At 41.1% G+C, this 14,646-nt stretch overlaps 1 protein-coding gene across 1 annotated transcript in view; it reads right to left on the bottom strand.

The window, feature by feature from the left end:
* The window catches only part of HDDC2 (HD domain containing 2), a 168,240-nt gene that overhangs the window by 116,238 nt on the left and 37,356 nt on the right, over nucleotides 1-14,646 (bottom strand). Inside the window, exon 2 of the mRNA XM_085611687.1 lies at nucleotides 2,422-2,543. Coding sequence (XP_085467813.1) covers nucleotides 2,422-2,543 — 122 coding nt within the window. The remainder of the gene's footprint in view (nucleotides 1-2,421; nucleotides 2,544-14,646) is intronic.

The raw sequence follows: 14,646 nt of genomic DNA, 5'->3' as shown, positions 1-14,646 counted from the left end.
CGTAAAATAATGTTGATGGTGTTCATAGGCTCAGATGCTAAGTTGTACTTGGGAAAATTTGCTTATCTAAAGCCTTTCCACTGACTCTATGGTAGAGGAACCCACATTACAAGCACCTTCACATGGTTCATTCCGCAACAGATTTCTGAAGCAAGGGAACTTAACTGCAAGAGCAGGAGAGACTCACCTGGTTTGTTTAAATATGTTTGCAGACAAGGTTTAATATTGCAGACCAAATACATGCACAAATCATATACCTTGATTGAAATTACGAAGATACTTACCAGATAACATTGGAAATGGAAAGGAAACCAGCGCCTACCACAAGACTACTACTTAATGCATTCGCCGATTACACCACTAACCTTCAAGCAATGTTCCTTAGCAAAATACCCCTCACTTTTTTTACTGTGTTAGATCTGGTCTGGAGTAATGTATAAGAACAGGAGTTTCCAGAGTCACAAAGGAGTGAGTTCTTTGCACTACTGTGCTAATTGTTGGCAATCTATCAACACTTTCACCGCAAATTTATGGGAGAAAGTGTGCTCAACAAGAACTGGCTCTTCTCCCTCTTACTTGCCCAACTGCTACAGCATTAAGGTGCAGGAAATCACAGAGGTATTTAAATGACATGAATGGTGGGGAACATGTTGGCCCAAAAAGTCTTGAAAGCGTAGGGTGGTCTGGGCCTTCTTTATTAATCTTTTTACAAGATTTGCCCTTAATTTTACATCCAGTATTACTAATGGTTAGATATGAATGTATGCGAACTAGAAAACACAATCCACAATCCACCAAACCTGCAGTACAAGCATGACATGCAAACAATGCACATGCAGGGTAGGAGTTCCAAAGGATGTAAAAGACGCCTTTACAATCCAAAAATAAGTTAAACTGACACCAATACAGGTCTGAGAAGTATAAAGCTAAAATAATCTATACTACTTGGTTAAAAGATATTTAGCATGCTAATGTCAGCCAAATTATGGAGATAAACGTGCCATGGTGAAAAGATTGCCAGTAGATGAAAAATGAGGAAACAACTCTCCATGGTGAGATGGGAGTAAGATAGTGAAGAGGGAGGGAGGAGGGCAGGATTCAAGACAGTGAACATAGTTTGAACTTTGATAAGACTCTAGAAAAGCAGCCAAAGGGCATTAAACAGTGCAATAAGGAGGCACAGAGAGGCCTGTCACATCTTTACAAGCATCTTGCCTATAATATTTGTGGAATGGATTTAGAATATGCAACTGGTTAGTTTGCAACAAGTTAAGTGGCCTAGGTGCTCCACCAAATGACACAAAAGTCAGGGGGGAGGAGTCTGTAAGAGGAAACACAATATATTTTTTTTAAAGTCCTCTTTCATAAAAGCGGCCAGGAGAGGGACTGTATATGGTCGCTGCAGAGACACAATGGTTCAGCCACATTTGTCCTAGAAATGACTTATGGTAAGATAACATAAAACAAGAATCAGGAAATAATTTGCTGTCTTGATAATCGTCGGTCACACTGCCACAAACAACGAAAGTTGTGTATAAGGTTGTGGATTCATCCCAAGTCTTAGTTTTACAAGGAAATTCTGTAGGAATCCTTGAATATGGATAACAGTTAATAGCAGCCAAAGGTAACATTTATATAAGCATAATAAGCCAGATTTAACCAGTTACTTACTTCCTCTTCCAGTTGCACCTAACACAGCTTCTTCTCAATTTAAAGAGAAAACAATGCTATACACCATGCTGTATTCAGATGAACTTGCCAGTCACATATTTGTGGCTAGACTACAGATTGCCTCTAGCGGAAATCTGAACCTAGTCTGTTCGCTTATTTTAGTAAATCCAAAACACTTGCAAGGCACTGCCTTTAAACAGCAAACCGATGGACTGTTAGCACTGAAGTCATCTGTAGGAGTGTGGCCTACTGCCCTTCTTTTTGAATATCTGTAATACTGTAATTCTTCCTCCACTGAGAACTGAGTAAATAGCTTTCTGCTCTTTTGAAGGAATACAAATCCAGGCTTCAGTAAAGGAACATTATTTTATCCCTTTTGCTTTTTGGGGTTGCTTATTTCCAAACAGCTTTTATTTTATCAGCAATGCGTTTAACATACCACAGATAGGTTTTATTGCATGTCTGGTTCGCTTAATCCCTGCAAAATTGTATGGAACCTTCTTTCAACTAGCATTTGGATGCATTATTCTGCCTCCTTTGGAATTAATGAGGGATTATTTTACAACTGAAAAGTACATGCTGGCATCATATATTTAAAAGAATGAAATACACAAAGTTGTTATAATTTAGTTGTAGCAGGCATTTCTTTGCCTTCGACACTGCCCGACCACTGCCTTTGCCAATGCAACGTTATCAAGCTATCCTGGTAGTGATTTGGTTCTACGATAAAATACACAGAATAGACTTTACCTGTCTTTATTGAGTTGCTTATCCTCCGTTAGCAAAGCCATAATCGCCATCCTGTACATGTGATCGGACACACTCTCAGGTTTTTCCACATTTCTGTACACCCAGCCAGTTCTCGGTACCCTCTGCAAGCAAAAATAATACACACACACTATTATACATGCAAAGCCTTGCTACTTCGGAGCCTCAATCTCCCCTTACCCCACTTGCTTCCCCCGGGCAGTGTCAATGAAATTAAGTACCACCGATTCCAAACAAAAACACGACCAAAGTGCAAATATATCAATAACCATCAAGTGGACGTTTTGCATATACTGTGTAGCTGTACAGCTTTAAACAAAGAGCGAAGACTTTTATTAAAACCACTCTGGAACCAAAGACGGATACGAACACGTAGGCAAGCACTAATAGCCATCTTTGAGGTAAATGACACACAGCATGTAGGCTGGTCCGATTCATGAATATAGCAAAAACCAGGTTAAATTCAACTACTAAGGGGCCGATTCCAATTTCGGCCGGAAGGGCTCCGAACGATGGGCGGAGCCCTTCCGATCGAATTGGAACGTGTCGGCCGGATTCCTTTCCGACCAAGCTATTCCGATGGGCTTGGTCGGAAAGGAATCCGACTCGGATTTCTGGATGGCTGACAACAGGCTCGGAGAGCCCGTCCGCCGTCTGGAAATCCCTCAATACTCCCTCGGCCGCCTCTTTACGACCGAGGGAGTACGATGGCAGTTTTTCACTGCCTTTTCGTGACGGTCTTTCCGGCACAAAAAGGCAGTTAGAAACGGTCTTAGGGCCCCCATGGGTGCGAGAGTGCTGAATGGTGGCCTGGGGGCACCTATGGTGCCCCTCTGTGGATCCCTGCACCCGGTGGCAGGCACCTTGGGGTGCCGGCCACAGGGTGCAGGTATATATTGCACCCCTGATTTTCACAATGCAAGCATGCATTCTGCTTGGAATGCATGCTTGCATTGTGAAGTATACGAGTGCGACCGAACCCTGTTCGGTCGCAACGTACTTGCAGGGCCGTAACCGACGACAGCAGGTCGGTCGGTTACGGCTCCTGACCGATGTAGGACGGACCTGGGTCCGTCCGACATCGGAATCGGCCCCTAAGTGACGATTCGAACATAGTAGGCTACAATCAAAAGATAGAAATAGTTGCATGACCTTAAATTCTCAAGTTCCGTATAAATTTTTTTTTGCAGACTATTTGCACCGCCAGAGCAGACCCGTTATGTGCTTTAGGGTATAGAGAGTGGAGACCGACAACCGTTAATTCGGAATGTTCAGGTTCTTTTATTGCATTTTAAAGCGCGCACAGAAATTGAACTTCATATGTATTTTAACGACTATTAATCCAGTTCAATCGTAATTTATGCGTATTTTCAACACAGATTGCTTTTGAATGTAGTTTTCCTACTGCAAAGATTTTAATTAATCACGCAATAAAGAATTTTTTACCTTGTACCCTCCCTCTAATCAAATACATGCTCATAATAGCTAAGGAATTGATATAGTCCCAAAGTCTTAATGAAGCACTTCACAAAAGTTCTAAATCAAAAAATATAAAAAGACCTTCAGCCCAGCAGTAAACACCCACCTTTGCAACATTAATCTGAAATAGTATTCACAAGCATCGAGAAGGATTTCCAATTTAAAACTATCATATTCCATTTAAAGACCCAATTGGTAAGGTGGGGGTTGCAGGGAAGGTACATCGGATGTCTGACTTACTGATCAGCCTTGCAATGCAGATGTATTGGGGTTTCAAGAAATAACTCAAATTAATTTGTTAACTGGCAGGACATTCTGCAAATATCTGATTACCTGACCGGTGGGCTTCCGACCTGGGTAGCCTATTACTAATGAATTTAAATACATGCCATGACATTTACTCGATCTTAAAGAACATTTTGAGAAAAAGGAAAGCACACTGACATTTTGGAGACCATTTTCTCTTGCTCCGTTTTAGATAAAGCCAGACATAATCCTAAATCTTAAGAGGGAAAATTACTTAGGGGTCTATTAGGATGGCAGACGGATGGCCGCTGCCGGGCCGTCGGTGGCAACCGCTGGACCTGCGGCGGACATCCGCCTACGATCGCAACCCTGAAAACAGCCGGTCCCATTAGCATGGCGGTGATGACCACGGCGGTGAGAATCTCCGCCCGCCATTTTTCCACTGGTACCAGTCCTCACTCATGCCTAGCAGGCAGAACTGGACCGCTACAATGATGCCGGTGCAGGGAAAGGCTCCGCTGGCATGATTATGATGGTGGCGGTAGCCAGCCTTTCCACGGTGGTGGAACCACCATGGAAAGGCATGCGGAGAATGTCTCCGGGGCCCATTGCAGGCCCCCAATGTGTTTGGGGTGTGTGTGTGGGTGCACTGGGAGGTACCCATGGTACCCCCCTACATGTCCCTGTACTAGGTGGCAGGCACTGTGCAGTGCATGACACGCAGTGCAGTTACATGCATGATATCCTCCTTTTCACACAGCGGCGGTGCTGCTGGCAGCAGCAACCGCACAATGTTAATCGCCAGAATATGACCGCCGCGGTCAGATTTCGACTGCGGAGCATTCTATTTGTACCGTCGGTTATGCCGCGGTCCGTGCGGACAGTCTTTTCCCACTACCATGGCGGTCGAAGAGAATTTCCGACCGCCATTCTAATAGGTCCCTTAGTTTTTCCTAAAAAACATCAAAGAGTTATTTTACCCCAGATGGAGAGCTGGCTCCTGCAGCAAACAACAGTGATGGGAAGAATGTTTGAGATAATAGATGCCACTAGTGATCCATCAGGAAGCATTCTAGCCTATGGTTGTTTGCCCAATCTGCCACTTTAGACAAAGGCTAACCAAATACCAATCAGCCTTGGTCCTGTTCCAACAGGAAAGTGCTGCTAGGTTTGGTCCCCTCTATGCGAGAACATAAGTTATACCTCACGAATGAGGCCTTCTTAGGCAAAAACCGTTCTGGAGCTGCCCGAGTCCTCCGGCACAGCAAGACAGAGATCCAATTCAGGGCATCAGGGCATAGCTTTCGCATTTAGGGCATCCACTGCAACTAACAAAATGATGGAAGGAATGCTCAAATTAATCTCATCCACTGGCAATTGCTCAGCCCGCATTTCAGTCCATTATTGTCATACTTTATAGCACTCTAGAGAGAGACAAGCCATGTGCAAATTCTGTGTTTTGGAATTTTATGAAACATATTCATGCTCAAGAGATGAAATGCTTCAAAAAATTACCTGTCCAGTTAAATAAATCCACTTGTTAACTTTTGGTCATATATAGTGAGCTGACAAATTATAGCATGGCAGCATTCTCATACGAGAGCTATGATAAAAGCCCCTCACAATATGCTAGCACTCAAAGTATCTCGGGGTACAGATTCTAGTAAGGCAATGATTTTGCAGCCTTTCTGTAAATCTACATACATGAGATGGAAGTTGGCGGCAAGTGTAAGTTCCAGGGTGGAATGCCCTGGGACTGTGTGCACACCCACAAACGTACTTGTTTAAGTATTCATTAAATCCTGTCCAATCTCTGCACACAGTGGAAAAGGCTAGCAATTTACTCGAGACAATGGCAGGAACAAATATTTTCCTATTATCTAACAAAGGGGGGAGAGAAAGTACGTGTAAAATTGCTTCAGAAATTTTCACTAGTAAATATGGTTGCGTATGGGTAACATGTATTACAACACTTGCAACGCAGTAAGTACCGCGACTGCGACGTTACCAGGAGTTCCATTACAACGCAAGTCATTACACTTGCTTTAGGGAATGCAGTGTTGGATTCTAAGTCCAACACCTTCCCTACTGATACACCAACTGGAGTTGGAATCGTAATTTAAACTATTCCTAAGTCCAGTGCTTCCCTATAGCAAGTTGCTGTAATGACATGATTTGTAATGGCACTCATGGTAACACAGTTGTGGTATTGACTGCGTTGTTATGCCTCGCGTAGTTTTGGCATGCGTGGTAACAGATGCTATTCGTGTGTATATTTGCTCGTGCAAAAACGTAATTCACAAAGGTTTACCAGGAATAAATGTCCATGTCTTCTTCTGTAAATGGTAGTAAATTCTTGCATCAATAGGAGAACGTGTACATGCAGTATAGTTTTGCAACTTTAAGAATAGGGCTCCTCATATTTTCAATGTACTCATATTCTGGCCCATAATAGTTATTCTCAATTATTTTTATATGTATATTTTTTAAAAATGTGCACGCATCTAACATTTTACTAAATGATGGCTTAGAGAAATTGTATTTAATGTTGCACAATCCTTTAGCAATTGTTTTTTCGTGCTGCAATTTTTTTGGTGTACATTTTATTGTGAAGGCAAACAACCACCATTCTTGCTCCCAAGATTCTGCATATCATCAGGGAGACTTCGGGGAGTATTGCCAGTTGCCTCAAATTGTCAAATATTGGAAACGTACAGTTTTTTAATACAACCACTGCCAATAATGCACCCTGATGTCAAACCATTTCCCTATAGTAAAGGTTAGCTTTAATGCCTTAATGAATTATATATATATATATATATATATATTCACTGAAAAACCATAAGGTTTCAGGCACGTTATAGTTAGGAATTAGCATTTAAAAAACCTTAGAAATTCACTGAAAAAAACAATAGGTTTCAGGGGCGTTATTAGCTGGACATTTCCCTCGTACAAAACCCTAGAAATTCCCCTGTTATAGTTATTTCAGCTAACTATAACTCGCGCCCCTACAATGCACTGCTGACGTCACATATTACATAACTCATGACATGGTCAGTGACATCACTGATGACATCTCAAATGGGTTTTGTATGAGGGAAATGTCCAGCTAACTATAACGCCCCTGAAACCTATGGTTTTTTCAGTGAATTTCTAAGGTTTTTTAAATGCTAATTCCTAACTATAACGTGCCTGAAACCTATGGTTTTTTCAGTGAATTCCAAAGGTTTTTTAAATGCCAATTCCTATCTATAAAACTTATCTCTAAAGATATCATGAAAAGCATTATTTTTTAAAAGTAGGGTGCACATTAGTTTTGTGGAAAAGCATCTTTGTGATTGGTTAAGAAAAAGCAGTTTCAACGTGGAGTACATATCATAGGATAAAATTTGCTCAGCTCAACCACACCTGCTACTTGCATTTGGAAGGCACGGTTCGAACTTAAAACAATCGTGAACTTTTAACCTGCACGTGTCGTTAAATGTTCAAGAAAATGTTGCAAAAAAAATCGTTAAGTTTTAAAAAAATTGATTAACTTTTAACCTGCACGTGTTGTAGAATGTTCTAGAAAGTGTGTTGATAGAATGCGTTGCACTTCTAACTTCTATGTGTTGTTGAATATTAAAAAAACGGTTCATATGGAAAATTAAAAAGAAACCAATAGAGAAGTTTTGAAATCTAAAAAAATCAAGGAACTATTCTAATTTATTCTTTACATGTATTTATGTGTGCAGCAACACAATTATAGACACAACAGCACTAGGAAGAGGAAGAAGCAGGGAGTGGGGGGAAGGGGGAGATGGGCAGAATGGCACACATGCACAATTAAGTACAACACACATATAGACTAACAATGGCCAAAATGAAACACACAAACAAGGAGCACAAGTCACACAACCCGCCAACATCACACCACTGAACGAGCATAGAAGTGAAAACCACGCTGCATTCATACAGGATGTGTACAAAGGCCAGTCGTTGGTGTTGTGGGATGTCTGCGACCGTGGTCATCATGGATGAGATGCCCAGCATGTAGCACATGGTCGAGTTCACTGTGTGTTATGTTGCCAAACGGCTGGTCCTCCCTCCCATGAGCCCCCACACTTTTGTACGGTGCGCTGTTGTATCTCGTGCACTCGTACGGCACACCATTGTAATGCCTATTTGCGCATGTCCTGCTACATTCCAACTACACCATCACAATGCCGTTTGGAGGTGGTACATGCCACTTTACAACATCGACTGCTGCGGCTCTTTTAGCAGGCCACACCAGAGACACCAGAGACACACTTACCGCACTTCCTGTACACAGACATGTCCGAGACACCCCGTTCCCTTTGCCGGATAGGCACACCCCTGCACTGACCTGTGAACCCCAGACCAACACACGCCAGTTGTGAATGCAGGAGGATGCGTGCGTAGCTACACGTCCAGGCTCACTGCCAACGCTGAGGTGACAGCACACTGTGATGTTGCAGGGCTCGTGCCTATCATGCTAAGACAATGACCACAGGGACACACTTACTAAGATGTGGGTTTGGGGGGCATTGGCGGTCCTGGAGTTGTTGAGATGAGTCTTCTGGCCCTCATGGGCATCCCTGTATCATGTTCTTTGAATCTATGGCACCTGTGGGTGTTCTGGTGTGGCTCTTGGCTGTGTTCCCTTTCATGGTGCAGGTAGTTGTCCTGCTTAACACCAGCAGAAAGCAGGTGTAAAATCCCTGGTGCTAACGTGTCTTATCGCCGGAATTTGTTTTGCATTGCAATTGGTGTGAAAGTTGTGATGTGATCTTTTTCGTGTGCAGAACAATATACGAACTGAGCAGTGTATCTCGTCAAGATCTAGCACCTCACGCACTTTTCACAATCAATATAAATACAATGAGATTTCTTAATAGATTTTGTGTGTACACTGTAACTGCAGCCAATACCTCAGTGCAATTCAATACAAGATTTTAGTATTTAGAATAAATTGGAAAGGTGCACCTCGTGTCTTTTTGCACGAGAACGGCTAGTCTCCATTTCATTATCAGCACTTTAACGGAAGCAAAGTTGAGATAAATCTAACACACTATTCAGAAGTTGGTGCAAACTGCAGATATCACCAGTATTCCAGCGATAAGTACCCCAAAATTTAACACCATGTTGGACTCCATCAAATAACAGTAATAAGAACAAGAAAGAGTCACACAGCAGTTAAGAGAACAACCAAAAACGTTATTAATTTTTTTTTCAAACTTTATTTTTTATAATCATAAATATGTAAACGATAAACTAGTTTCAAACTTTATTTTTTATTAACATATATATGAACGATAAACTAATAAACAAAATGTAACAACAATAAAACAAAACAACAAGGCGGAACACTGCTGTGGGGACCATGGATGTCGACGACAGACCTGGAAAAAGATTGTTAAAAAAACAACAACATGGTATTCTCAACAAAATACCACAAGAAACAAATCACAGATATATAAAATACATACAGCTAACACAATTTTATAAGTTTAACTTACAAAAACTGTAAATGTTGCCGCTTTAAAATATTTACCGAATCTGAGGAATTGTTTTTGCAGAAGGCACCACACCACGCCCACAACGTTTTTCTTCAGTGGTGAGGAAATTATTTACTTTTCCCAAGGGGCAAATAAAGACCAATGCCACCTTGATCACGTGCAAGATGTGCAAAAGAGTTCTCTCATGAGGGGATCCTAACAAGAAATACTCGTACGGCACGGCATGTATGATGAAACACCTAAGGACCTTTCATCCGAACGATCTTGCACGAGAAGAGTGCAAACAGATGAGAAGCACTCCTATTATGTATCTGTAAAAAAGAATCACAAATAAATGTATATTAATAACTTTCAAAATTATACTATTCCATTACTGTACAAACACATTTTATATAAATACTGACTAAGAAACTATGTCCCAGAACCACAAGTGTGACGATGGTTAAAACACTACATGCATAGTGCATACTACTTTGAAGCAGTTCATGCCCTAAAGCCTACCTCACTAAAACTCTACATGCTAACTGACTAAATGATTACAGTACTATAAGGAGACACACTGGATGAGTGACAGGGTGTTTGCTAGAAGAGTATGAATACTAACTAGGGAACTGAAGGTGTGAAACGCAACTGTGTAGGTGATTAGAGGACTGCATCCATACTGCATAGGCATTTAAAGCAGTCCATATGCTAAGGCCTGGCTCACTGCATGACCACTTGGGTACTGACTGAATGATTAGAGTACAGCAAGGAGAGTGCCTAGGTGAATTTATAACTGCTAGGCTTTTCGCACAGGGAATGGATTAGTACTTGGTACTGAATGGGTCACTAGAGGTGTGCAAAGGCAGTGACAAGTGCTGGACTGTATGGATACTGACTAGGACATTGAAAGTGTGAAAGACAAGTGTCTAGGTGGTTAGAAGACTGCATGCATAGTGCATAGGGGTTTGAAGCAGTCCGTGTGCTAAGGCCTGGCTCAGTGCATCAATACTTAGGCACTGAGTGAATGATTAGAGTACTGCAAAGATAGTATCTTGGTGAATTTGTAAGTGTTTGGGTTTTAGCACAGTGAATGGATTAGTACATGGTGCTGAATGGGACACTAGAGGACTGCAAAGGGAGTGACAGGGTGTTTCCTGGAAGTGTATGGATACTGACTAGGGAATTGAAGGTGTGAAAGACAATTGTGTAGGTGGTTAGAGGAGTGCATGCATAGTGGATAGGGGTTTGAAGCAGTCCATATACTAAGGCCTGGGCCACTGGATGAGTACTTGGGTACTGACTGAATGATTAGAGTACTGCAAGGAGAGTGCCTGGGTGAATTTATTAGGGTTTGGCGCAGTGAATGGATTAGTACATGATGCTGAATGGGCCACTAGAGGAGTGCAACGAGAGTGACAGGGTGTTTCCTGGAAGTGAATGGATACTGACTGGGGAATTGAAGGTGTGAAAGACAAATGTGTAGGTGGTTAGAGGACTGCATGCATAGTGGATAGGGGTTTGGAGAAGTTCATGTGCTAAGACCTGGCTCAGTGCAACGAATACTTAGGCAGTGACTGAATCATTAGAGTACTGGAAAGAGAGTGTCTTGGTGAATTTATAAGTGTTTGGGTTTTGGCACAGTGAATGGATTAGTACATGCTGTTGAATGGGTCTCTAGAGGACTGCAAAGGAAGTGACAGGGTGTTTCCTGGAAGTGTATGGATACTGACTAGGGAATTGAAGGTGTAAAAGACAAGTATATAGTGTGTTAGAACACTACATGCATATTGCATAGACATTTGAAGCAATCTATTTGGTACTTAGAAACTGACCAAATAATCAGACTACTTCTAGGACAGTTCTTAGGTAAAACTTTTAAATTTTCAGTTCTGCCACAGTGAACCGAAAAGTACATGGTACTGCACCTTAGTGTCAAACCCCGACTCATTTTATCAATGCATAAGCAAAGACTAGCTTCTAATGCTACTGAAACTTGACAACATGACAGGTTTTAAAAGAGTTATCTGCTAAAAAATACACAATGTTACCAAATGCTTCTCTCACAGTGCTTACCAAATGCACACAGACTCACAGTGTGATTCTAGACAACAATCACTATACCTAGGAGTTTACCAACAATCATTCACTACTGTGGAAGTGGTAAGGGAACTGCACACAATCTTCATATTTCAGGACTGAACTTTTGTGTCAAAGCCGGACTCATTTAATCAAAGCATAAGCAAAGACTGGCTTCTAATGCTACTAAAACTTGACAACATGACCGGTTTTAAAACAGTTATCTGTCAGCAAATACACGATGTTATCAAATGCTTCTCTCACAATCCTTACCCAAATGCACACAGACTCACAGTGTGATTTTAGACAATCAACACTATCCTAGGAGTTTACCAAAACTCATTCACTACAGTGCAACTGGTAACGGAACTGCACACAATCTACATATTTCAGGACTGCACTTTTCTGTCAAAGCCTGACTCATTTAATCAAATCATAAGCCATAACTGTCTTCTAATGCTACTAAAACTTCACAACATGACAAGTTAAAACAGTTATCTGTCAGCAAATACACGATGTTACCAAATGCTTCCCTCACAGTGGTTCCCAAATGCACACAGACTCACTGTGTGATTCTAGACAAACAACACTATTCCTCGCACTATACCAAAACACATTTCTTCATCTAGAAGTAGTACTACATTTCAGTATAGAAACATAACATAACTCATTTCACAAATTCATAAACAATGACTGGTTTCTAATTCTACCAAAATATAAAAACAACACAGTTATCTGTCTGCAAACACATGAAAAACACAAATGCTTATCACAGAATGGTTTCTACATGCACACACACTGTCAATAAGATTGTAGAGAAAAAAAGTACTCCCTACACTTTAGCAGGAGAAATACATTAGTCTGATTAAAATCAAAATAGTCTACATACATCCCCTCACAATTAAATAACTCACCTTTCAAGTTCTTTTGTAGATTAAGAAGTATATCAGTCACTCACCATATTTTCTTTTACAGAATTTCCGCACTGTTCACCTCTCAGCAAAAACAAAGAATGGAAAAGTTTCCCTTTCATTTTCCACACATATACATGTAAACATCAAATCACAATCCTTCACACATAAACTCAAAAGCAAACACACATTTCTATTGGTTAAACATTTCAACCCTTTCCAACTGAAATACATTTCAACCCTTCCCCCAATCTGCCTTCTGCCTGTTACCATAGAAACAGGTCATGGAACACTGCACTGAGCTCACAGGTCACAAGTTCAGCACACAATGTTACTAAACAAGACAGGAAGTGTGCTTGACTTTTCAACATATCAGCTTATCATATATAATGTTCCTTACAATCTGTTTTTGTTAACCAATAAGAATCATACCTTTAAAAAACAGAAATATACACCCTACCTTTCAGTGTAGAAAGTAGTCATACAACCAATGATTTCTTGTCTTTTTTCCAAAAACATTGCCTGGATCTGCGCACCCAACGCGTGAGAATCCGTGCACCCAACGCGATAGGATGCGCGCACCGTGCGCGCATTTCGCAGCTTAAAAAAAAGCGGGCCCCAGAGGGTCCTTCTGGGACCCCCTAAGCACCTCTAGAGGGTCAGAGGATTTCCACTCTGCCCCCTTTATATGTTTTACACACTTATTCCCCTTGCTTCTTCAGCCTCGTCAGTCACGCCCCTACTGGAGAAGTGTGGCTCAATGATTAGAGCGGCAGACCCTGATGCAGAGGTCTAGCCCGGGACCAGGGTTCAATTCCCCGCCTCGGCGGGTCTTGGGCTCAAAAATTCCCCGGACCTGATAATTCTCGCCTCGGTGCCTATTCCAATCAGGGAGTCCCACTCTGCAACTCTGGGCAATAGCTTGCTTAATCTCCACAACGGCCCCCACAACGCTAAGGATGCCTGGCCTCCACCTTGGGGGTGCCCAGTAGTGGACGCCTCACAGGGAAAGCCAGGATGGGTTCCACTGCGGTATTCGTACAAGCGCCTTGAGACCCTTGCGGGTGAGTAGTGCGCTATACAAGTATCAAATTTACATTTACTAAATCATCCATTCACACACTTATACACCCACTCATTCTTCCATAGGTTTTTCCATATATATATATATATATATATATATATATATATTAAACATATTTAAAATGTACAGAAACACACACTCACTGGATAACGTCATCAGTGATGTCATTTCAGAAGTCATCAGTGATGTCATCAGTGAGGTCACTGACCAGGTCATGAGTGATGTAATATGTGATGTCATCAGCAGTGCATTGCGGGGGCGCGAGTTATAGTTAGCTGAACTAACTATAACGGGGGAATTTCTAGGGTTTTGTACGAGGGAAATGTCCAGCTAACTATAACGCCCCTGAAACCTGTGGTTTTTTCAGTGAATTTCTAAGGTTTTTTAAATGCTAATTCCTAACTATATCAGGCCTGAAACCTATGGTTTTTTCAGTGAATTTCAAAGGTTTTGTAAATGACAATTTTGAATGTATTAATTGTTATACTAATTTTTTTGATACTGATTTACTACATTTTTTAAACTATTTATTTTTAGATATATTTTTTTTTAATTACATTATAATTACATTGTACATTACAATACAAAATATACTTTCTCAGAATGAATTACTTTAGTTTAAATACTTGGCAAATATGCAACAGACTTTTAAGTACAGTAGTTACAGTTGTTGCAATGGGCAACACAAATTCAAACACAAAGCAACATTGAGCTCAATGTGAATTTCTAGTTAAATGCAATTAGTTACTTTATGGATTAGTTTTCTAACCACAGGACTGGATCTTAGATTCAGTCCTTGGACATCTCCTGTAAACAGTTGAGTAAAAGCGCTTTGGTACAGTAGTAATTTTTAAGGAATATTATTGTATTTTAAAAGTTGACACTTAGAAACTTTTTCCCATAGAATCAC

This window comes from Triturus cristatus, chromosome 6, assembly GCF_964204655.1.
Source record: "Triturus cristatus chromosome 6, aTriCri1.1, whole genome shotgun sequence".
Taxonomy (NCBI): Eukaryota; Metazoa; Chordata; class Amphibia; order Caudata; family Salamandridae; genus Triturus; species Triturus cristatus.
The sequence above is the reverse complement of the archived record's forward strand: the minus strand, read 5'-3'. Positions and strand labels throughout refer to the sequence as shown.